Here is a 26,673-nt window from a genome sequence, read left to right as displayed (position 1 = left end):
GCCAAAGTGGTTTTGTTTTCAGAAAATAATGCGAGGTTATCAGGTTTGTGTTTCATGTGTTTTTTTAATCCAAAGCTGAAGCAGACAAAAGTACAGCAGGTGGAGCTGAACAGATTTAATGACGGAAATAAAAACAACAAAAAAAACAAACAAAAAAAAAACTTTTTTGTGCTTGCACCACAAAAAAGTGTCAAGATGAAACAAAAAACAAACAAAACACCCAAATCAACACTCTGAACATTTTTACAGAGATTTCTAGGTGTAATGCAATAGGTTAGGTAGATGTGATTTTACAAAGTGGACCAAACTGACAAAATGAACAACCATTTCCCATGATCCCAAGTGAGCTGGGAAGTGTCTTGTTGCACCAACAACAGTACACTGAAGAGGAACTAACCATCACATCCTCTTTAAATGTGACGATAGCTTGCTGGTGTTACGTCAGATTCTGCTCAGGGAACAGGAGCAGCTCTTGAATTCTTTCTACTCCCTCGTAATCTTCCAATAAGTGTGGAGGTGAAGTGCTGGAGAACACAATGAGCCTCCTGACAGTCGAGCTGGTGCAACCAACAGTGACTCTAAAATGACTGGCCCGAACCAGGAGTCTACTGCTTAAATATACACATACAAATGCTCCCTATATCTGCTCGACCTCTCTGCAACACGTCTGCAACACGTCTGCAAGCACAAATCAACACCAACAAAAAGGTCTTCAAGCCGACAAACACATCTGCATAGCCTTTACCTGAAGTATAATCTGGTATCATAAATTCTGAAGCATAACAGTGGTGAAAGCCTGAACCAAATAGTAGATAGGGGATAAAAGTCATTTGCTGCTTAGCAACACTCAGAAAGGCCTATGCTAAAATGTTCATAAAATCCATGAAAAAATACAGTATCGGTTGGCTCCTACTCTCCTATGAGCTACATGCAGGAGAAAGACGAGCCAGTTTCTCTTCTTAAACGTGCTGTCCTCCTCTGCCCTAAATCTATGTACCTGAAAAACAAGTGTAGATTAAAGTAGGAGAGGGGCCATGAGTGAGGTGCTCTGTTTGAATGGCACTTGGCTCGTGTGTGAATGCATAGGCCTCTGCTCAACATTCACCAGGACAGACAGAACCTGACTGACGCTCCCAGCCCATGTCCCAGAAATAAACAACTATTTCCAGCTAATTCAGACAGTCAGGCTCAGAGTCCTTACATTCCACTTGTCAGTTCAAAATACCTCTGCTTAATTTGCATGTATGTAAAAGAAACCTTCCCTTGTTTTTATTTTTGGGATTTAGCCATTTGATTTAACATTCGCAAGTTTAGGGACTGAGCTAGAACAGGGCTGTGCGATGTAGGAATTACAGCTAATACTAAGGCTCCACGTCCAAATCCAACATTCAAGCCAACCTGATATTGGGATAGGAGAGGAGAGGAAAGGAGAGAGTTCACAGACTCTGTCTCCTCTCCTCTCACTTCCTCTCCTATCCCACTAGAATTCATAATCTCTTTAATGATGTAAAAACACAGACCAGTATCCTCTCTGCTAGAACAGAGTGGTGGGGTTGTTAAAATGGTAGAGTAAGAAAAACAAACACTCCTACAAAACATTAGAATTTGCCATGAAAAATAAAATACTGAGAAAATCCATGCAATGCGACTCACGTCGACAAATTATTGCTTCCTTTTAACAACCTGTTTACATGTGCATGCATGCGTGCATCTTTCAGTGGGCAGCTGACTGAGGGTCTGCCATGGTGTTACTGGCTTTCTTCCTCCTTTTCGTTAGCAGTGGGTTGGTAGAGTCCTCAATGGTCTTGATCTTGATTTGCTCATAGTCAACTCTCATTGTTGCCAAGGCACTGGTCATTTCCTCCTGAAATGTGAAGGAAATAAGTTCATTAGGCCTCTTACTTTATCCATCCAGGGTCTGATGTTTTTAGGCATTTTCACTTTTTGCTGCCTGGCATGACGAGCTAATGAAACAGGTGTTAGAGATTAATAAGTCAGCTCAGTGTTACTCGCTCTTTGTTGGCATATAGAATAACTATAGCCACATCCACAAATAAAGGAGAACCACATCTAACCTTGACATCCTCCCATGCATCCTTTTCCTCCTTTAACACACGGCTGGTGTGTAGTGGGGTCTGGGGAACCTCCATTGATTGCTTTAAAAAGACAAACACAAACACGCCCAAATCTTCACTTCACTGTTGCAATATGAGCCAGAGTAACAGAGATGAAAGGATGGTGTGAAAGTGATCAAGAAAAAGGAAAAACATTGCATGTTCTTACATTGATCCACGGATGATTCATGAACTCTGTGATGGTCATCCTTTGGGTCGGCTCAGTCTTTAGGAGGGTTCTGATCAGTTGTTTAGCTGCAAACACAAATTTACATCATCAAGAAGAAAAAGGCCTGGGTTCTCCGACAGTACTATTAAAATGTCAGAATGCCAGATCAGCCTGGGTTCAGAAACCACAGGTAGAGACTTTGAACCCTGCACAGTTCTGACAAGCTGGACTATTAATACTAGCATCACTTTTCTCTTCAAAACAAATATATTACTCAGGAAATAAGATACAGCTTTTAACTGTAGTGAATGTAAAAGTAGGAAACAGGAGGTGAAACACCTGCATTAGTTTCAATTTCTAGGTCAGAAAGTTAAGATCAGCTTATCAAACTGTGGGGATGTGCCTGCAGGAGTTTGTGAAACAATAATCTTGTGAGGAAATGTTATTTCTGACTTACATGAAAGTATTTCAGTTAACGCCAATACACAGCAGGTGCTTCTCTCTTTGTCAGCACTATGACTCAGGCTTAAGTACTACAATCCATTCTGAATTAACACATCACGCAATTTCATTTTCAGTCAGTTATAGGTAGAAATTCACCTCATTTACACTCAGTGTCAGTAGTTCGTATATGCAGCAGTAATTTATACACTATGTATAAAACATCTATGAAATGGGGCCATTTTACATCCATAGCCTTACCTTCTTCTGATACATCAGACCATTCAGGGTTGGGAAACTCATATTGGCCCATCCTGATCCTCTTCTTCATCCCAGGAGAGATAGCTAGACCGTGGTTGGAATAAAAAGGAGGGTACCCGCACAACCTGTTCAACGTTTAACATGGCCATTTTAGTAACACTTGGCGCGTAATAAAGAGTCATATGTGATGAAGTGAGATTACAAAAAGATGTACTTACAAAATATACATAATGACACCCAATGACCACATGTCACATGACTTGTCATACTTTTCTGGGCCCAGAACTTCTGGAGCTGCAAATAGAAAGAGAGACATGTTGGAAAAACATTGGAGAGAAGGGGAGAGAAAAGAGTTATGTCTCTTATCTAATAATAAACAAGGAGTAGAAGGAGAATTTGAGTACATACAAAAATAGGTCCTTACCAACATAGTAGGGTGTGTAGCAGGGTGTAGCTAAAGAGTTGTGTGAGGTTGTTTCTTTGGCAAAGCCAAAGTCTGTGAGTTTAAGCAGGGCACTGGGCCTCTTTGACGAATACAGTAAATTCTCTGGCTGCAAGGAGGAATCAGGAATCGAGTCAGAATTAAAGTTGATGTTATCTTAGTGAGGATGTTAGTTACTGCAACTTTAAAGTCATACTATACACCTTCTTCTCATGTTATTTCCTAATAAGGAACATGTGAATTTCTTAACATAGACAATACAGTTATGACACAAACCTTGACGTCTCTGTGTGCAATGTTGATTGCATGCAGGAACTGGATGGCCTCTCCTATGCTCTTCATGATGTCAGATGCCTCTGAAACAAAGAGACAAAAAAACTCTTTCAGAGATCACAAATATCTGCCCATATATGGAGAGTGTCACCAATAGGGACTACATGATGTGGATCTTAAAAGTAATCCTTAGATGTATTTACGTGTCTGTATGCACGATGTGATATATGTGAACCAGTTGGTCAATAATGCTGTATTATTTAAGCCAACATAAGCTTGTTACCTCTCTCTGTGAAGGCCTGGTCTCCTCTGTCTTGAATTCGACTAAAAAGCTCACCACCATCCATGCTGGAAAAAAAAAAAAAAAAAAAAAAGTCCGAGTGAGCTTTTTAAGCGGACACCCTTCTGATCTTCTGATAAACGATATCCTCATTATATTTCTCATGCAAAGCCTAGTTTATTTAGGTACAATCTTGAAGCTTCAATGCACATGAAAGATCACTCAATCGCAAATTGAAGCCAACAAGCACATCGCTGTACAGACAAGTACTGACTTATTTCTGGATTAAGAGAGGTCTCAGCCAGACACACTCATGATGGTCTGTTGAACTGACAGGACACACAAATGAGAAACTGAGCTCATCTGTAGTGGTGAACTAATAGTAACAGAGAAAATATATGCCAGCTGTTTTAAATCAAAGAGGATGCAGACTTTTTTAAATCTCTTCCTCTTTGTTGGTAAAGGTGGTCTGTGGTCGGTGACTGATCTATACCTCTTGCATACCAATAAAACCATGCGACAGGCCAGGTCAGCAATCTGTAGTCTACATAAGCTGCTGATAAGTCACATTACCTTGAAAGCCATCAATGACTTGACTAAGGTCTCACCCCAGCTATTTTTAATGTCTTAAACTTGTCTCTGCATGTTACTTTCATATTGTACTTTACTCAGGTATTCCACTGGACATTAAAAGGCCAATACTGCCAAGATGTCAATCTCAAACATTTTTTGCAATTTGTGCATCACATATCCATAGTGCTAGCAGAGTCAAAGACACAAAGTATATTCATATTAAATATGAAAAAAAAAAAAAGGTATATTGTAGCGGTGGGCAAACCCAGTCCTTGACCACCACTGTACTGCTTGTTTTCCTATCCCTGCCCTACCCACCGCTGATTAACTGGATCAGCTGTGTTCAGACAGAAGCTGGAAGATACCATCTCAGATGAGGGTGGAGTGGAAATTGACAAAGTGAATTGTATCTTCTAGCTTCTGATTGACTGAACACACCTGACTATGGTGGGGAAAGTGGCCCTTGATGAACATGGATTGAGCAACCCTGGTATATTGGGCAGCCCTGGTATATTCTATAGTAAAATGATGACAAAAAATTGTGACATACAGCTTTTCAACAGTTCAGAAAACTGGTTGATGCAACTTTCAATTCTAACTTGCTGCTGAGAGCATGAGTAAGAGAAAGCGAGAGAGAGATTTATCAGCAGCTGTTGATATCAGTGTGCTTTACAAGTGACAGAACATGTGAAGTACATGTTGAACAGGAAGCAGGAAATCAAGCATTTCCAAGAGCTGTAAGGCCATTTAGCCAGAACCTGGTTTCCTCTGCACTTTGTGTGTGTCAAGTGACTTGTGACATGTTATAGTGTGGAAGTATACTGATCACTGAAAGTTAACTTCATTGAGCTGGAAAGGAGAAGGCGGCTCTGGTCACTAAGGTTTTTTTCAGTCCTCTCTGTATTTGGTCAGGAGCACAGAAAAGTTTGCAGTGATCTGCTAAAGAATGGTAAAGTTGTAATGCTATGCTTAATATTGAGAAAAACGTTACAAGCACATGCACATGTGACTAACAACTGAATAGCTCATTAATTATTCTAGTATTACTCAGTACTCCCTGATCCACTAACAGGTTTCATTTAATCGGTTTCTTCAGTATGACTATATGGGTTTCAGGTCCAATCATCAATGCCAATTTTGTGTGCGTATGACTAAAGCTGCAGAACAGTGCGAATGATGTTTCAGGCATGTGTTAATGGAAGCAGAGCCCGCAGACAGAGCTGTGGGAATGCCCTGATAAACCACAGCACGCTTGAGGCCTTCTCAATCACTCACATTTTGCATACTGAGAAACGGACAACAGTTCAACCCTTCACATCCTCAAATTAACTGCAGTGTGAGAAACCTTGAGAGGTGAGGCAATCCCTCAATTCAGCAAATTTTTTTTTCACACTGATCTGACAATTGTTCTTTTGTGGTGAAAGTTACAGATAAACTTGAGGTCTGTCGTGAAAACGTGTATAACTGATGTGCGACTTCTCAGCAGAATTGATACTTAATGATTTTGATGAGAATGTACATTTAAACAGTGCAGATCTTACACGATCAAAGCAGACACACTAAACACCCTTACACATTTTCAGCCTACTTTCTTTCCTATCTAGTGAAAACACCCTGCTAGCAGAAACTGCTTATAAATATATAACCACACACATGCACACATACACTTATGTGTCCTAGACACTGATTGTCTAGGAATGTGTTTTCTGCCTTGAGATCACACATTAAAAGCATGAGCAAAGGCAAATCTCTGAATTTAAGTTAGCTTTTTTCTGGTTAACCAAGTATTTAGTCTAGTTAAGTTGGTAAAAAAAAAGATACCCGAGAACACCAAGAAGTAAAAGCACATGGCTGTCTGTAGACCACCTCGAAGGATAGTGTTTGCATGAAAACTACAGCAAAGTGAAATTGGGCAACCCAAATGTGTTGCATCATGTGATAGAAATCAACAGCACAACACCAATTTGCATAAAATTGAAAAAAAAAAAATTGCATTAAAAACAAAACAATTGCATCAGCCCATCTCTCAGACTTTCAGTTTTCTATAGATCTAATCCCAAATATATTTGTTACTTCATAGTGCAAAAGGATGAGTAATCTTCTCCTTTCGGCTGCTCCCTTCAGGGGTCGCCACAGCGAATCACCTGCCTCCATTTAACCCTATCCTCCGTATCCTCCTCACCCACACCAACTATACTCATGTCCTCCTTCACTACATCCAAGAACCTCCTCTTCTTGAAAAAGGATGAGTAAAACGTTTCATAAAACAGCTGGACACTCTAGTTTTAAATTATGCATGTGGTGTTGCACCATCAAGTATTTATATTCTTCAGGCTGATGTGTGAATAGGGTTGACAAAATAATACCATTCCCATGTTCAAGGATAAAATGTTGTCACCCAGTGGTGTTACATGTGGCAGTGCAATGATGTGACTCCATTGGTTGTTGTCAATGGCACAGAGAAAACTGCTAAGTTGTACTTCAGCTGGGGCAGCACGGTGACTGAGTGGTTAGCCCTGTTGCCTCACATCAAGAAGGTTCCTGGTCTGAAACCCATCAGGGGCCTTTCTGTGTGGAGTTTGCATGTCCTCCCTGTGCTTGTGTGGGTTTTCTCCAGGTACTCTGGTTTCCTCCCACAGTCCAAAAACATGTATGTCAGGTTGATTGGTGACTCTAAATTGCCCATAGCAGTGAGTGTGAGTGTGTGAGGTTGTTTGTCTCTATGTGGCCCTGTGATGGACTGGGGACCTGTCCAGGGTGGACCCCTGCCTTTCACCCAAAGAGAGCTGGGATAGGCTCCAGCAGATCCCTGGGACCCTGGTTAAGAAATAAGCGGGTATAGATGATGGATGGATGGATGGATGGATCACTGCTTTTGTGCTTTTTATGGGATTTTTTGGCAATAAAAATATAGAATATTTCTAGTAGGTTTCATATTCTCTTCCTTAAGTTTCTATTAGACTTAAGGTTGATCACAGGAGAATAAACAGCAGAATACAGGTCACGGGACTGAATTTCTGTTGTGTCAGATGAAAAGAAGTCTGAATATGTAGATCTCCCTGTATTGCTGTGTCTATTCTAGGAAGATTTTTTTTTTTTTTTTCTCGTTCTTCTACAAAAGTACAGTTTTTTTTTTTTTTTTTTTTTTTTTATTGGTGTTTGATCTCGAGCTGGTTTTGACAAGGAAATTAGTCATGCATTTGCCATGTAAGAGTGTAGGTAGACAGGTCCACTAGCCCTGCACTACAATGGTAACCACAAACCTAATGAGCGCACGTGTGACAAAATGGGGTTTGGTGGTTTAAAGTGCTGCAGTGTGGAAATACAAATGCAAGGAAAATTTACCAAGCTGATTTAGAAGAAATGGGTCATTTTAAACAAAGGTCATACAAAATGGATTTACAATAATTAACCTTGCTAACATGTACTGAGTGGGTAAGACAGACTGTACATGAAAATTCAAACAGTACTCAGAATATTTGATTGAATGTACAGTTTTGTAAAATAAGCCATTGACACTAGATAAGAAGTTTACACATAAAATGTCATAATCTCAAACCCAATATCAACACAAAGAAAATATTATCTGAATGCTGAATCAAGCCAACACTCATTTTTCAACCCTCACACTCTGATGCAGTCAGTACAGTTCATCCCACTGCCTTTTAATATTTGAGGCGTAAAGGCGCGAAACAACACTCAGTCACAAGCCTATAAAGTGACACTAATAAAAGATTCAATCTCTACAAGGCCATGTCTGCAGTTTCTCAATACACCTGATATAAATCGCACATTATTACACAACTGATCTAAAGAGAAGAGATAATGTTAGTACATAGAGAAGCAGCTGTCCGAGTCTTGATGTCCAGCTGAATGGATGTCAGCTTTAAGTGGAGATCAGGCCTGACATCGTGCTTATATCTGTACTTGTCTGTAGAGTTACAGTTACTGAAAACCCAGCTTTGTAGATGTACAACTGCAGCCATCAGGCAATACATATCTTCCGACCTTTTTGTACTTCTTAAAACCTTTAGAAAAGTTCCGCTTTTTTTGCGAATCCACCCCGCAATAAATGAGAACCATAGTAATTCTTAGAATGCAGTTATCAGGAACTTTTTTTTAGATTCTACTTCAGAGTAGAAACTTCATTACATAAGAAACCATGAGTGACACACGCTTACATTGATTCATCAAACACTAACTTAAGCCAATGCAGCATCCGTAACCACAAATTTTTAAAACTTAATTTTAGTAGTGTAAAGGACAACTTTCAACATGACAAAACAAAACACACACAAGGTCCAACACCATCAACAAGAACTGGATGTTATGCGTATTAAAGGTGATTTATCGACAATGCCTTCATTGTTTTAGTATAATCCAAAAATTATCCACACTGTGGCTTTAGTCTAGCTGGTGTGTGGAAGACAGTGACCTCTGACAAGTTTTGCCTTGTAGGAATGTTTTTAGTTTCCATCTGTGTTGCTAGAAGTAGGCATGCAAAGAGATGCTAGCAGAAATGCTTGCCAGGGATCAGTTCATGAGATCTATGTCGATTTTATACATTTTTTTTTTTTAAAAAAAATTTGATTCCAATATGTGGTTTTGAACTGATGCAGCTGTATTGATTTTCTGATCGGTACAAGTTAATCTTTATAGTCCTCACTAGAGACAACTGTTACATAACATTAACTTGTTTTAAGAATAGGTATTCCTCATTCAGAACAGTTCACTACAATTTAAAAAGCGCCACGTGTTCAGTGGGTGAACCGGGAGCAGGCTGTGACTACCTCAGGGAGAATGATGATGTCACATTTCAGATGAAGTGTGTTCTGCTTATTCAACAGGTGTTTGATAAATGAACTGTGTTCCCATTACTGAATTACAAGCATCCAAACATTGTGGCCTCACCCCAGGTTTGTACATTTACTCAAATAGCGTACGTATCTGTCTGTGGGTGCCTGGACAGTTTTGACCATCCCAAACTTATCTGCTTTCACTGAGTCAATAAGTGCTTAAACTCCAACAGGTAGCAGCAAATGTTTTGGGACAATAATGAATTGCACTAATTTGTGGCGATTTTATTTACTGCTTTATGATGATGTTATTTAGTGTTTGTCACCGAGGCACCGTGCACTCACCATTCCATGACAATGAGCAGACACTTCCGCGTCTGGTAGAGGTTCTCATACACGTCAATGATGCGCACAATGTTGGCACAAGGTGAGGCCCTCCAGTGGAGCTCCACCTCCCTACGGGCTTTGGCACAGTCCTGCAGCATCTGGATAGAATAACAGAGACAGGGAGGATGAAGCTGGTTAGCAACAACTACAAACCATTATAAATTATGAAACACTGCTGTTTTACTGATCATGTTTTCCCATAATAAAGTAGAGACATAGTGCAATCTGTCTTATGGTGGAATTACTAAACTGTGGTCTTCTGCTAGATTAAAGGGAACCAACACTAGTAGTTCACGCCAGCAATCGTAAAGACAGAAGTGCAGTGCTGCCATCAGCTGGCAAAATGCTGAAGTGACGGTTTGCTTTTCTAACCCTGTCCTTGTGTGTGACTGTAGCACCCCCTGACCGTGACACAAGGTCTGTGCACCATTCAATGACAGCACCTTCATTGTAAATGACTGTGTCTTATCTATCTATTCAGTGCTGGTATTGCTTACTCCTTGACATCAAAACACCTGTTACTATGGAACTCTATACCAGGAAGTCAAACATGAAAGTTAGCTGCATTAAAATGTTTCAAATAAACAAACAAATTCCCAGCAGAACGCAGCTCAAGGACACTATCTGGCCTTATGGTGTCTGGTATGACTCAGGCCTTATGGTGGGCTGTAATTACATCAAGTACTGCACTACTGACTGTACTGAATTTAAACAGACATTTTTTTTCTGGGTATATATTTTTTTCTACTCTGGAACCCAGTGCTTTTACGTTCATCGAGGTTACCTAATAATTTAGCAGTCGTAAATCGTTTTGTAAACTGGGAACTTAGTAATAGTAAGTAAGCTCACTCTGGAAAGGGTCATGACTGGCCATTTAAAAGAATAGATTAAAAAATAAAATGCAGATTATCACAGGAAACTAGCCTTACTAAACTCCCTTAGAGTAATAAAAGTTAAATAGATGTTCATCTTTAAGGTCCTCAAATGTGAGAAAGTATAAGTTGTGAAGTAGTGTAAATTTAATGTTGAGTAAACAACTCTGTTTGCTTACAGATTTAATTATACGATATAAAATATAATCCCATGCATAAAAGCCTAAGAATATCCTTATCAGTCAGTGGAAAGAATTCAGGCTTGTAGCTCTGACAGTGAGCAGCATCCATCTCGTCGTGTATTACATTCCAACCCTGCCCACGGTCACAACACAACAGTGGGCTTCACTCCAACAGGCAATGAGAGCTGACAGAGCCGGAGTATACAGTCTGCTGTCTGGGCCTGGACCGAACACTGAACACTTACATTCCCATAAGACAGTGGCTCTCAACTAACTATTAACTGACTAACTTTAACTATTACTGGTAAAAAAATCTGCTTTCTAATTTTATTTGTGTGTGCTGATGGATGCCAAAGGACTAATAGTGCAGTGAGAGCACAGGTACAGCTGTCTCTCAGCATTACAAGTAATCTACATTCAGCTATAAAATATTACCAATTTAGATCTTTTCTTTCATGCTGTGCCTCTGCTTTCTCACCTGTTTTTAATCCCTGTTCCTTTATTTTAAGTTAGACCATGCTCACGCTCCAGGCTGCTTACTTAACATACATGGCATACCTGCTAGACAGAAATGAACTACGAGCTAGGCAGATGAAAACAAAACATTTCTCCACCTATGATGGACAATCGTTAGTGTCCACTCGACTGTACTTAGGCTAAGTTCGAGTAGTTAAGTGGTGTAATTATGTCGGCTGACTGTATTTGCTGAACGGGACACTGTGTGTGCAATAATAAATAGGAAATTTGTTTTATCCCGTACCAATAGTGGAATCAATAATGTCCAGGCTTATTGATACAACAGTTTTTAATAATTTAGCTCCAGTGCTAATTTAATACTGTTATTTGGTAACCATCCTTAGTGAGCAGTCAGGAAAAACAAGACCAACGGGTGAGAGAGATAAGAGCATAAGATCTAATACTGGCTACTGGATCTACATAGTGGCATGTTACAAACAAGATGATTTGTTTAGGTAAGAACGAACAGTGTGAGGACTGGCTTTGTTACCAGCAAAAGTATGGAGTAGTGCTGTCTTTCTGTGCTTTATCTCATCCCTGAACTCACAGCACAGTTCAAGCACCCTTTAAGACAGAACAAACAAGGGTGGGTTTTACTTCCTACATTAGACTAGAGCCAGACACCTGTAGAAACAAAGATTTCAGGCAACACTAGGGTAAGACCTGACAAACTAAACTTTACACTTGACATCAATGCCATGAGCCAAGTCACATGTCATTTAAAGCGATTATGGATATGGATATGGATATATATATATATATATACACACACACACACACCCACTAGATAGAAAGATAGATAAGTTAGATAAGTTAGATAAGATAGATATTTGTATTAGACATATTTGCTTCAACTCACTAAACATTAGTTAAACAACATTAGCTATGACAGTGTAAATGTCTTGTTCTATCTATGATCTGTACACAATGGTGTTAACAGGGAAAATGAACCAAACCATGACATCAAAACCGAGGTAAACACTAAAGCATGATTTCTGTGTACTATTATAGCCATATTGTGTATAAACGTATACAACAAGCATGTGCTATTGTCTCTATACCAACTCATCTAGCTTGAACTTTCAGCAGCACGTTTCAGCTCACTTTGTTGTGCTGTCAATTTTTTAAATTTAAAAATCTTTGGAATCTCAATCCTTTTCTGTTTTCTCAACATCTGCTGTCCCATTACATCAATTGTTATCCTGATGCCTGAATTGTCAAAGAGGAACAAAAAAGTCGATGTACTATATGTACATGCATGTGCTGAAATTACAAATCATATCCAAAAATAATATCAACAAACCTAAACATAGTAAAAATCCCGCCACAAAGATTTCATGCTGTCTTTTTACACACATGCGCAATTGTGCACCACCAGAACACATCCTGTCACTTCTCTGTTGGTGCTTCTGTGACTGCGTAGCCCCCACATCTGCTGTTGGGCCTTTGAGGCTAAACAGTGAAGCCTGAAGAGAAGCAGGGGAGATGACGGGGGCAGATGGGCACACAATACACTTCCTCCAGCCAACACAAAAGCTCTCCAGCTTGGGACAGGACAGTGGGAGTTGGGATGGGGGTAAACTGGGGGAGGACCCATCCTCCACCTGTCACTCACAAGACAAGTAAAAGCCCAGAGCTTTTATTGTGATAGCACATAAATATCAGTGTTGGCAAATGGGTGGTGAAATTTCATGAAGGAGAGAAATTATAGGTGGATGACAGGTTTAGCTTGACCCAGTTAGAAAAGCTTCTCAACGTGACATCAAGGGTTAAACAACCCACCAGACGTGTTATCTCTGCATGTGTGTGACACGTTAACTGAGCACACAGCGAAGTAGCAAACATGTTTGTCTGTCCACAGGACATGATCTGATCAAAGACACTTGCTGAGCCTCAAATATTAGTGTGTGTATGTTCATGTGTATTTCAATCCCTGTCATGGTGACACTGTTTTATGTAGCTACAAAAAGGGAACCATGTAAAGTTAGTGCAATGAGATGTGAATGTGTGCACACTGAAGGTTAAGTGAATTTTAGAGTTGCATATAAAGACAACACAAAGACTGAGGTCTCAGGTCTAAATTAATGGTGCACACAAATGAAAATTCAGTAACTTTTGTGAGAATATTGTGCCATATGCAGGCTGCATGGTGCTACTTCCAGAATAATCAGAGAAAAGAGGAGAAACTAAATGGTACTGAGAGGAAATAAAAGAAACCGATGGAGTTCTTGGTGAGATCTGTCAATCATGCCTGACAAAAACACATACAGCTGGCACTACAGATACAATTGCATACAGCTAGTGTTTGCCCAGTCAGTACAACAGACCTTTTGGGCTCAAAACATCTCAATGAGAGTAAAAACATTCCAGCTAATTTCCATTAACATGAGGTCAAAGCTAATTATGAGTATGCTTTTGAAAAACAGTGCCCATGTTTTAAAGATCTCATGAGTCAGAATAAAGATTCTATCAGTACTGGCAATGTCCAACCCCTCAAGCCAGATAGCTCAGATGCAGGTGAGTATAATTAGCATGCAGGTGTGAAAGCACACAGACAAGACATTCATAAAAAAAAAAAAGAGTAGTTGACAAGTGGGAGGAAGTGAGAGAGGAATACATCTGTATGACACACAGAGGCAGCCGTCTCATTTCCTGATACATGCCAGCAGGGAAATAAAGAAGGACAAATAGTAAAGCCTCAAGAAGAACAGCAGGGTTGAGAGAGACTTTCACAAATGGACATGGTGAACAGAAAACTATCGCTAAAAAGTGCAGTACAAATTAAACGCACCTGCCATTTTTCTGAGAGTTTCTATCCCCCAAATTCTGAAAGTCTGTCTCTGACCCTCACTAACACCTTATGATTCATGGTGTAAATCCCCCTCTGCGCCTCATGCATCAGACAACACTTGTGGTTTTAATGAACAAATACAAACAGACTGGTGCGTTATCGGTTTCATTCAAATGACAGCAGGTTAACATTGTGAGCCAGTGATTTGGTGTTTCAGTTACCAGGCAACCAGCAAAGCCTTCAGGAAGTTCCCTACCAAGACAAAGTCTCACACATAATACCCTATAAAAGTACATCGTGTCATTTTACACTTCAGTTTTTGTACTGATTAAACAAATGAGATAACATGTTCACTATTGAAATTTATAGGTGCTGATAGAAGTATTTTCATACCCTCCCACAAGCTGCCAGTTTCCCTCTCTTTTCAGTTTGTATGCTAACCTAACCGGTTTCTGGCTCAGCTACATATTTTCCGTGAAGATACGAGGAGGAATTTAATCTTCTCATCTTACAAATACATTTATTTCCCAAAATGTCTCAATATGCTTACTAAACAAACAAGCTTCAAACTATTAACTGTCTAATACTCATCAAACTAGGTTTTTATTGTAAAAACTCATGGCATGCCATGTTAGAGGCTAAAAAAGTAACTGTTGAAACAAATACCTTGTAATCTTTTAGGTTAAGTGATTAAATTGGTGACAGCAATTTGTTTAACATTTTTATTAATAAATAAAAGAATCCACATTTTGTCTTAAACTACAGCTTTTATAAACCGAGTGCTTCAAGTTACAGTATATATTGTGCAACAGAGCATATGTTTTGAATGAATGAACTCAAAGTGAGAAAACATCAACTTCCCTTTACTGGTAACACTATTCAGCAATTTCTTCCTCATTAGGAACTGGTCACAAGACTTGAGCAGAAAGAATGCATGCAACTAAAAGGAGTGGGTACAGGTCGAACATATAGCAGATATGAAATTACACTTTTTAAAGAAAAGTCCACAGAGAGCTCACTATGTATCCACAACCATTCAAGTGCTCTTTGAATATGACAGCATTCTGCATCAGCTTGGAAATCACTCTGTAGCAGAGAGTTGACTTGTGTCCATCTACTGTATCACAACCACAACACCACATCCTTCCACCGACATTTCCCTCACCAGAAAGGGAGGTAACAGAAAGACAAGGTCAGTGCATGGGGGGTGGCTGGCTTCCGCACACCACCATTGATGGTATCCTGTAAACTGCAAACCAATAGGTCATATTATGTCAAAGGAGTTTACAATGCCAAGATAAATGTTTACCAAAGGAGCTTTATTTCAGCTAATCTACTTGTTTATGACAAATGTCAAATATTTTCTCCTAATCGAGACATTCACTTAAGTCAATCAGATTGAGAGTCTTACAGGACCTTTGCTCAGTCATGAATCCCTTACAACTTATCGAAAGGTGGAATTAGTGTTGACAAGTGTGGCAGACTCTGAAGTGTCTGACGCAAGGACAATAAATAAAAACTTTTGAGTTGAAATTAACTTAAAGACTCTCATCCAGCACAGATCTGCACATCTGTAGCAGGGAACATGCAAAGACAGACTCACAAATAATGTCAAATTATCTATTGTAAAAGTTGTAGAGGAAAATTGTAAAGACTGTGTTCATGTGGCTGAATGTAAACACTTTCATTTAATTATGAAAAATGATTAGTATTTAGATTAATTAATCATTTTCTCAATAGATCAACTGCTGATATAATAGTGAAAGTGACTATTTTATAGAGCAGTTTAATATTATATATGAAAGAAAAACGCTGATTAATTGATTACTCAAATACATACATATATATATATATATATATATATTATATATCAATCATACACACACACTATATACTCAATATTTTCTTTTAGAATAGCTTAATTGTTCAAACAGTCTCTCTTACAAAGAACAATATTCCTCCTGAACTCCTAATCATTGCTACATTAGGACAGTATTTGTAATATATAAACTGTCAATACCGTGATGTCAAAACTCATTTTCCACAACAGATAAAATGACAAATAATAAACAAATTTTATGGTGAAAGTACAACACTAGATATTGTTCCAGCAATAAACAAAGGACCAGTCTCATAACGGTACGGTTAGACAAAAGGGGTGGAGAAACTACTCAAAGAGGACCATCAGCAAAAGTCTTGCTTCCTCTTTCTCTCCCTCCTTTTCCTTCCTTTCCTTCATTAAGCTTTTGCTCTGCATCTCTGTTATCAAACTGACTGTGTGAATGCCAAATTCAGAAGAATTTATGTTGCATGTCACACATCATTTTGACAAGTCTAGATTTTCTTCTCTCCAGCAGCACCAAGACGAAATTGCGAAATTCAAACCAAATAAACCAGGTGAAAATAGTCTATTTGAACTGGCCATTAGTTCCCGTTCCTCTTTACTCAACCAAACCACAGGTGTTCATTTCAGTGCAGAGACTTGCACACCTTTCCAAATATCAGGAGTAACAACCAATAGATTAACCAATATTTAAATATCAATTTGGCAATGTATTATTGATAATTCCTTGCCAATATGCACATCAATACAGACAATGCAGTACTGATGCACAGTGACATCTTTTATTGGTATTTAAAAAAAAAAAAACCAAAAAACCCACCACTGTGAACCGTGCACTAAAAGGAAAACAGAGGCTGCTGCAGCTGCCAGAACACCAACTGATGTATGACATTCCTGCAAGGTGGAACAGTAAAAATGCACCAATTGCAATTTTCTTGGCTGATTCAGATTTTTCAGTAAGTGTGACGTGCCGATTCCAATCACTGGGCGGTCAATCGGTGCATCTCTATGGAATAGGTGTATCACATGCTGAAGCACTTTCTGGAGCAGGATGACTGTAATACGTGCCCCTCTACTTTCCATTTGATGTACACAAAAGTGCTAAGGAGCTGTGGACATTGACTGAAGCCAACATTGCCTGCACTGGGCAGAAACATCTGGATAATGTCCATCACAGCAGAGGCAGAGAAATGCAGTTTTCATCTGCCCAACTCAAATTGCATCTTTGTCTAGCAGGTATGTTTTGTATGCTAGCAATAACTAAATTAACAAAATAATAGGAACATGGATTATGGATTAAAAGAAACCATTTGCCAGTGGGTTGTGGTGGTTCAGACATAAAAATGTGCAATCAGAGCTGTTAAAAAAATTCTTCTGTAACAAGTTTTTTCCCTGATTATCAGGCTAATGCAAGGAATAAACTCTGTTTTATTTAATAAAAGAATTAACCTGCCTTGAGCATAAAAATATACTACTACATACTCAGGACAGGATTGCCACAAGAAACTATTTTCAGTCAAAATGTGGCCTTAACCTGTTTGTTTCCAGTAACTGTATTAACTGTGTGCATCTAATGCTGTCACTGTAAGATGATACTGGCAGACGCTTGACACCATTTGAGTATGTGTGTGTGCAGCAGGACACTTGAGGCGAGCCAAACGAGGGGTATGAACATTAAATGGATATGGAGACCATACACTGATCTTTGGAGACGTTCCTTCTCTTTATGCTCCACTACCATCCCATGCCTACTTCTAGCAAACTCAGCGTCTGAGCAGAGAAGAGAGGAGAAGTGGAGAAAAAACAAAAAACAAAACAAACAACAACAAAAAAAAAAAAAACTTTCCCAAAAGGCAAAAAGATTTCAGAGGCCAGTGTTAAACACACCAGCTAGCCTTAGGTCTAGGTCTGCAAGTATTTTAGACTGCAAATACAACAAAGGGATTCTGGATGAAACTGCAAAGCACCGTAGTAGAGTAGAGTAGAACAAACCTAGCCTCTTGCTTAAGAAGGCGCCACAGTGTTGAATCAGAGGTAATAAAATGCCATAGTACACTCAGCTGCAGGAGCTGTCAGCTTCAGTCAAGTAACAGTTGTAGCACTTACTTTGAGAGTACATTCACTGAAAACTATCCAAAAACACAAAGATAAAAACCCATGTAAAGTCGTCCATTCATTTCAGCAACATAAATGGCAAAAGGTGGAATCATATAAACTTTAGAGCCAGAAATGTGGCAGATGAACTTGAGAGTGAAGTCCAGGAACAAAAGGTAACACTGGCAACATGACGAGGATCTGACAGGTGGCCATGGTGAAAAGCCGGTATAAATGCAGAGCTACACTAATAGGACACAGGTGAACACAGCCAGGGTAAGTAAACATGAGCAGCAGAACATAAGCAAGGCTACACAGAAAGTAGAACCAATTTAAGAGACCAAACTCAGGAAGTATGTGGCGGATTGTAACAGAATCAAATCGTATGAGAGAGAGAGAGAGACACTGATCAGCCATAACGTTATGAACACGTGCCTAATACAGGAGTCAATGCAGCAGTTGGTTGGCACTTGTGTCACTCTGCAGCTCAATGTGCATGTTCTGCACATCCATTTGTTCTCATAGTTGTACTGTCAGGAAGCACACACATTTGTCTACCACTCAGTGAAACAACAGATGAAAAGGGGTGAAAAGTGGTCGTGAGGATAAGTTAAAAATCTTCACAAATTGAACAGCTCTGGTTGTGATATCACCACAACAGCCACCGAATGTTTCTTTTCAGAGAGACCAATATACAGTACCTTTTCAACCATTTTAACAAATATCCAAAATCAAGGAAATTTAGGTTTGATCTACAGTAGGTTAACCTCATCATCAGTGAGCCTTGGGTGCCCATTAATTTTGTCCTTGGTTCACTGTTTGTCCTTCCTTAGACCACTTTGGTTTGTACTAACCTTCTCTGTCAGCGGTCAAGATGTTATGTCTGATCAGTGTGTACACCCCTAATAAATAGGGTACAGAGCATTCGACAGAGAAACCATATGGAAAAATCTACTGAATTTGTGTGGCAGATTATATCAAGCATAATGCTTTACAAGATACTAATATATACATTTTTCAAGAAATAGGAACTCTTCATTACTCCTTCACAATCCTACAGGCCCTCAGACTTACAAGATATTCAGCTACACTTAACATAACATGTGGTCCAAAAGACAGGCAAAAGATTTACAAAGTGGTATAACCCTGGCTCAGGCCAATAGATTCCTGGTCACTCTATCTACCACTAACCTAATAAACACAACAGATGAGATAGGGCTGACTCAGCTGACGTCAGTGAAGAGAACAAAAAGGGCATTAGTTCATGAGTTCATTCACTGAAGGTATATTTGGTTACGTCAGTCTGAATTGCATGAGAAAGTACCAGTAAACCCAACATGTTAAGTGCCAGCTCCAGGCACTTAACATGGAAGGAAATGATATGAAAGGCCATACACAAACACATTATGTATCACTTGGTATCAGGCATGTCTGTGTAGTTACATTACATTTGCAGTTATCTTACAGATAGAGATTATTTTCAACTTCAGTGTCAGAGCTTGAAATAGTGAGGGAGTTCACAGATGTTGTCCAGAAGTTCAAACATCGAAATGTTTTCCCCACTTCCTACAAGCCAAGAAATCGGTTTTCATCATCATTTATTGCTTCTTTATCCCTTTATCAACAGTAACATATTTCACTGTAGACAAGCAAATATTTTGTTTTTTCGTTAATGGTTGAGAAATAGAAACTCAACTGTGGTTGACCAGCACTGAGGTCCAGTGGGTCATCGTCTCGGTCAGCGTGTCGTGATTTAGAAATCTTTTTCTTTTTTTAACTCCAGCTTCTTATAATACTACAAGGTAGATTATTATATATTATTATAATTTTCTTCAAGACTGGAATGTCACTTTCCCTCAATATAACCATAACATCTCCACCTCAATGCCTGCTGAATTTTGAAATATCACTGTCAATCAGTCATCATCCCAGTCAATATGACCGGAATTATAGTTACAGTTGTCAGTATCATTGACATATTGTTAGAATGTGCTTTTAAATGCAATTACTGGGTTTGTCTGCTGCATACCCACTCTAAACAAGGGAAGAGCAAATTATTATCTCTCTCACACACACACACAAACACTCAGTGACACACACACAGTCTGTGTCTCACACAGTCTCAGTCTCTATTTGAGCACATAATACAAATGAGTGAATAAGATAATGACAAAAGACACAGTGAGCCTGATAGATGACACGAATATACAACTCAAAGTTCAGGGAACACTTAAATCACACATCAGTTCTTCATGAACAAATTATTCACGTTAAAAATCTTTATAAATGTAAACTGTATAATTGTTCAGAACAATATAAGATGATAACGGACAATGAAAACCAAAATCATTAACGTATAGAGGGCGGTATTCAAAATCATACTGACAATTGAAGTAAAAGCATTAAATTAAAGGCTCACCCAGTTTCACCACAACTCATGATGTGACTCAGAAGTGTGTATGGCCCCTGTGTGCCTGTATACACTCATATATAACGTCTGGGAATGCTCCTGATGAGTAAGTAGACGGTGATCTCCTCCCAGACCTGCACCAGGGCATCAGTGAGCTCCTGGACAACCTAAGGAGTACTTGGCGGCGTCGGCTGTACCAATACATAATGTCCCATAGATGCTGATTGGATTTAAATCAGGGGAATGTGAGGACCAGTAAATGGCATCAGCGTCTTCATCATTCTGGCCACATGTCCTGCACCAGGAGGAACCCAGGGCCCATTGCAGCAGCATAAAGTCTGACATTTGGTCTGATGATTTCATCCTGGCACCTCAAAGCAATTAGGGTGCTATTGGCTATGACATAGAGGTCTGTGTGACCCTCCAGGGAAATACCTTCCCAAAACCATCAATGACCCACCACCAAACCAGTCATGCTCAGTGATGCTACAGGCACCGTAACATTAACCAGTCTCTCTAAACGAAGCTGTTCGGCACACATGCCACTAATTGTATTCTATCTGCTGCTCAGCACTGTGCCCTAGAATTGTCTAATCTTGTATACAGTACTTTTCATCTTAATTGTTCTTATTTATATAGAACCTTTTATCTTAAATCTTCTTATCTAGTGTTTGCTTTTATTATTATTATTGCTGATGCTTTTTTTGCAAAAACTGACTGGAATGACAATAAACGCCTTTGAATCCTTTCACACCTGTTACATGTTCTCAGTGTGAAGCTGCTCTCACCTGTGAAAAGACTGGGGCACCAATAGCAGACCTGTCAATTCTGATGTTCTCTGGCAAATGCCAATCGAGCTGCACAGTGCTGGGCTATGAATACAGGTTGCAGCCTGCTTCAGGTCATTTAGCAGTGCTCCTCCTGTTCTCTTTGTATAAAGGAACAGGTAGCGGTGCTGCTGCTGTGTTTTTGCCCTTCTACAGCCCTGTCCATCACTCCAGGTGGTCTCCTGGTATCTCCTGGAGACTGTGCTGGGACACATAGCAAACCTTCTTGCACGTATTGATGTGCCATGATGGACTACTAACTAGACTACCTGTGCAACTTGATAGAACTGCAGGTACTGCTATATACTACCAGTAGTGACAAGGACACTAGCAAAACATAAAACTTGACAACAATCGGACAGGAAGGATAAGGACAGAGCATTTGTCTGTGGCCACGACATGCAAAACCATTCCCTTTCAGGGTGTTGTCTTGCGTTTACCTCTCCATTGCACCTGTTGTCACTTTCATTTGCACCAAAGCAGGTGATTCAAAATCACTTGTGCTTCCTAAATGGACAGACTGATATCCCTGAGGTTTAAATGGCTTGGTGTTATACTATGATTGAATGTTCCCTTAATTTTTGGGCAGTTTACACAGTACAGCATAAAAATGTGTAGGGTTTCATGTTGGAGCCTTTTTACAACTGATAAATGTCCGATTTTAAATGAAAAATATATGTATATGTTGCTTTGGTGATTAAGCATGATTTAATATGATGATTAATATGATTAATCATGTCTTAGTGTGCAGTGGCTGAATAGAGTCTGCAGACTTACAATTTACACATACAGAACAAATTATGTTTTTACAAAAATAGCTAAGTAACACTCAAAGCTTCATTTTGCATTAACAAGCTATTAGCAAGTTAAACAAACCAAGACATTCTCCCTGACTCCTAGGCCCCCAAATTATAGAGTGAGCGATTGGAAAGGTGAGTAAGGATGACTCAGCCTGAAGATAAATTCACCTGGATGACTGGGAAATTTCAGACAGTAGGGATGATTTGTTTTTGTAACAACTTTAGTTCGGCAAGTGTTGCAGAAAGAATGACCATCTTCAGTCAAGGTTCCCTCACCACTCCTATAAAATTCAGAACGTGACTACACAGTAGCAGTCAGACACACCCACACCCATTATTTCCCAACATTTTAATTTTGAAATTTCTTTATATTAAGTTTTAGGGTTTCTTCCTAAATAAATCAAATAAAAGATTGTTAAGGTTCTAAACTACAATTTATTTTTTGGAATCAATAATTTAATATTTTCTACAATATTTTTACCCTTGCACAGCTGCTGGATTCGCGCAAAATTTTGAATTCACAAAGTCCTGAGAAATCTCAGTGCAATTTGACCAAGCTGCCAGTGGTGAGACCTAATCAGATCAGTTAGGTGCATGACAATGGCCTAAGGTGACGACAGCAAAAGCAACTGTTTCAAACTACAATGGTGGCAACAACAATGTTTTGTGTTTGATCACGTGCCTTTTATGTGCATACTGACCTTAGAAAAACAACAAATCATAAACCAACATGTTCACTGACAATGGTTGCTAGCAACCGTAGCTTGTTAGCATCGATGGTTTCACAGCAATTTGTTGCGTTTAATCTTCAGGGCACAGTTACTACATCATGTGAATTGTTGCTCTGATCATTTTTGAAATTACTTGGTATTACCCAGTGACTGACAGATGGCTTACCCAATCAACTGCCAAGTAATTATTTCAAAGTGCGTGCCCTTTCCAAACGGTGTCTTAGGTGCCCTCCCAGATGGTTCTGCGTGACAAACCATCTGCTGCGTCAGGTTAACAATATGCTTGTATATAAACACCGCAAAATAACATATTATGATGCACATATTAGCTATTGCAGAATTATACCAGCAGTATATTCAGTTTTACATCACACATAAAAAATAAATACATCATCGGTGTGGTTCTTATAACATAACTCAGCGAAGACAGAAAAGGCACATATTACCCAGCACAGCTGGTTTTTCAACCAACATTACCGCGAAAGGCTTGTTTAGGAGCTTGTCTGATAGTGCAATCAGTTCGGGACTGCAATCTTTGGCTTTCTGCATACGCGGCGGGATAGTACCTTTCAAAGGGTAAAGTAGGTTTGTTGTGTTTCCTGTCTTTGTCAGCCCAGGTCGCCTACATATCTAGCAGCTTTAGAAATCCAAACCACTTCACAGACTGTTTATAGACCATGAGACGTGTCTGAACAAAAATTATGTGACAATCCCTTCTATAATGACGGGGGGGAAACTGAATTAGGTAATATATGGCTTCACTTGGACAGGTCTCACTTTACCTGTGCGTGATCAGCTATTGTGACATGTGTCCTTTATCAATCATTGACTGCTGTAGAAAATGATCTCGACAGGTAACTCTTGATAAGGTAGTATCACTTTACGCCCGCCCTAAGCTTTTTCTAATTTACAGGTCACAGTAGAGTACGTTCATTTAAATCTACAGACGACAAACTGACAGACCAAAATATTTGCTTATCACAATTTTCAATTATTACAGTAAGTTGTGTATGATCTTCAAAGCATAATGCAAAAATTCTTGAGAAGATTTGATTAAAGTAAACACTGCATAGCCTTCCCCGAAACACGCACAGGCCTTTACTGTTAGTACCTCTCAGTGACACCTGAGAAGGTGGAGTACGTGTTATAATTTAGTTAAATTAATATTCTGCATCTCAGCTTTTAACTAGACCTGGTCACTGTGGCTCTCACAGGACAATAAATCATGAAACTTAATGTGGAGATTTTTATCTCTTTTGTTGGTTAATGTCTCAAAGGGAGAAAATTAAATTAAAAAATAAATCACATTTGCTTATCAAAAACTCTAGGTGATGTCTTCAAGGTTCAAACCCTGAAGGTATTTAACATTACAAAAGGCTGAGAAAACAGGTAAATACTGACACACAGTCATCTGAAAATAAAATGCGCTTTCGACAGTTTCCTTAAAAACAGGTTACACAGAAAATATTCTAAATTGCTGAAGGTTAATTTTGTGTCACTCCACTTAAAATTTCAGCTCTGTTATTTTTGTATTAATATTTATAGGAGTCTTCAGGATTGTAGCTTAAATAGTTCCTAATTTCAAGTGGTTACAAGTCCAGAAACCCACAGCTGAGTACAAGATTCCCACTTTTCCCCACAGAGTATCCAGATTTCTGGTCCAGACTTAGTGGTGTTTATTAAAAATAACTTACCTTCAGCGCATATTTGTCTCCGGTCTTCTTCTGGAAGATTTCAAGCACCTTGCCATTGATGCCCAGCCCCAGCACCTGGCTCGTTACCTTGTAGTCGTCTGTTATGGCGTTTTTCTTGATCTGTAAAGTGGGTCTGGCGTGGAAGGGCAGGAACTGGCCCGCTGGGTTCTGCTGCCCGGCCGGGTTTTGCTGCGCTGCCGGGTTGGGAAACAGTGGTTGGTTCTGTGCGTTGGACAGCATGGTGCTGGTCTCAATAATACTCCTCTGCCTTATAACACTCTCGGGCTTCTTCCTGGGTTAGCTGGCCCTTGACAAACTGTTGGCTGTGTGGTAGCCAGGCCCGAGGAAGAACCGGGGGAACACGACGTTACACGGTAACAAAGTCACAAGGTTTAGCCGATACGAGCTAGATTAACTAGCTGCTAGCATGCTAGCTCGATCCTATTCTTGACCTATGAGTCTCGGCTAACAACCCCGCTGTCGGTTAGCTTATCCATGTCCGGTGGTGTCCCACGGCCACCGGTTCCTCAAAGCGCACTTCAGGAACTTTTCTAAAACATCGCATAAATCGGCTAAAGGGCGGGGTTTTTGAATCGACAGCGTAAAACCTCACGAATGAACTTAAAAAAAAAAAAACACGAAAAACATTCAACGAAAGACAAACAGGAAAAACTCCGACAGCAACGGCACAAACACAGCTCGCTCTCCGACGGACGGCCAGCCGGAGCAGGTTTTACTGCTGACGTCATGGCCGGGGCTTTTTCAGCGCTTAAAGGAGAAGTACTCAGACGAGCGCACCGGAAACCGAGGGGACAGGCCTCACGAAAATAAAACGACGGGGCCTGATTCCCGCGCTACGTATATTATTTATTTATAGTTTGGTATTAATTACTTAAGTCTGTTAGTAGGCCCAAAGGTGAGGTTTTCTTTCATTTCCTATTCCAGAGGAAATATTACTATTTGCATTTGTTTGAGAGCTATAGCTCTAGTTACTTTTTAAATTAGGATTTTACATAGGCTACAAAAAATAATATATCTAGTCGTAATATATAAAATACGTTCAGGTAGAGCTGAAATCTTTAGTTGATTAATCAATTTGTACACATGATGTTTTAATAAGTCAATTCCCAGCAATGATGATGTGCATTTCTCACTATTTTCAAGATCAATCAAGAAAATAACAGGCAGATAAATCAATCAATTCATTCCTTACTAAACACTACAGGTATAAGTAAAGTAACCGCTATAAAATTAGTACTGTACTTTTTGCATCTGCAGGGGTGCTGGGATTTTAGAAATTCAGTGGACATCAATCTGAGTGTCCTCCCATGCTTATATATTTACACAAAAACACACAAACTTGCTCTCCCTCCCTCTATGTATTTCATTTGTAAATGTGTCTGTTTTGTTATGCTTTCTATACATGTTATTCCCATACATTAATGTCTATGGCATTGTGGAAAGGGCTTTGGGCCATCTGAGCGCAAAATGACCACAAAGAACTGGTCAGTTCTGTGAATATTTTATTTAAGTCATAGCATATAACCTGTGAATCAATAATTATACCTTTATGTCAATAACATAAATGAATCAGTTACATTTTCCTTTTGCATTTCATTTTTTGACAGGTTTAATGGAAAATAACCTTTAGCTTAAGTTACAAATTGGTTAACATTGCCCTGGATCTGAATACTGTGTCAACCTATTGTGTTACCTTGCATAAGCTGGATCAGCATATAAAGATATACAGTGACAAAATACCTTGATTCCAGTGTCATCATACCCTCTTGTCTTAATGTGGATTCATAAGGTTAAATTATTAGGGATAATAAATTAGAGAATGTAGACTATTAGATAGATACTTTTCCAGTATAATCATCAGAGATTGCAGTAATCACAGTAATATATTGATTTGCTTGTCCATTTTAATCCTGTAGCCTCTTACTTCACATTATAATGTCCACACATCTGACATTCTGGATTGTTTACATTCATTTAACATTTGCTCTGCTGTTTCATGGACTTAAATGCAACGCCTCTTATAACCACTAGATGGTAAACCAGTCTAATTTTTTTCTCATAATCAAATCCTTAATGTGGATGCTTTTAGAGTTGAATGAGTTTGACTATTCAGCATATAGCATATGAATAGACCTTCCACACAGGCCAGCAGGGTG

General features: G+C 39.3%; 1 protein-coding gene across 1 annotated transcript; it reads right to left on the bottom strand.

Annotated features, from left to right (window-relative positions):
- Positions 1-68: 68 nt before the first annotated feature.
- mapkapk2a (MAPK activated protein kinase 2a) lies at positions 69-25,236 on the bottom strand. Its single transcript, XM_026306668.2, has 10 exons — positions 24,497-25,236; positions 9,695-9,834; positions 3,984-4,048; positions 3,704-3,783; positions 3,410-3,536; positions 3,204-3,279; positions 2,986-3,110; positions 2,284-2,369; positions 2,076-2,156; positions 69-1,864 (listed from the first exon to the last, which is right to left on the bottom strand). Exons 1-10 carry the CDS (start codon positions 24,734-24,736, stop codon positions 1,715-1,717), a joined length of 1,170 nt encoding a protein of 389 aa, XP_026162453.1. The 5' UTR covers positions 24,737-25,236; the 3' UTR covers positions 69-1,714.
- Between the last annotated feature and the right edge of the window lie 1,437 nt (positions 25,237-26,673).

This window comes from Mastacembelus armatus, chromosome 5 (assembly GCF_900324485.2).
Source record: "Mastacembelus armatus chromosome 5, fMasArm1.2, whole genome shotgun sequence".
NCBI lineage: Eukaryota > Metazoa > Chordata > Actinopteri > Synbranchiformes > Mastacembelidae > Mastacembelus > Mastacembelus armatus.
This window is presented reverse-complemented; position numbering and strand designations above follow the sequence as displayed.

Coding starts and splice junctions, on each gene's coding strand:
- mapkapk2a (XM_026306668.2), bottom strand. CDS start 24,736: ATGCTGTCCAACGCACAGAACCAACCACTGTTTCCCAACCCGGCAGCG. Junction 3,537..3,703: donor TTGCACACAGAGACGTCAAG/GTTTGTGTCATA, acceptor TCCTCCTTGCAG/CCAGAGAATTTACTGTATTC. Junction 1,865..2,075: donor ATGCATGGGAGGATGTCAAG/GTTAGATGTGGT, acceptor TTCACATTTCAG/GAGGAAATGACCAGTGCCTT.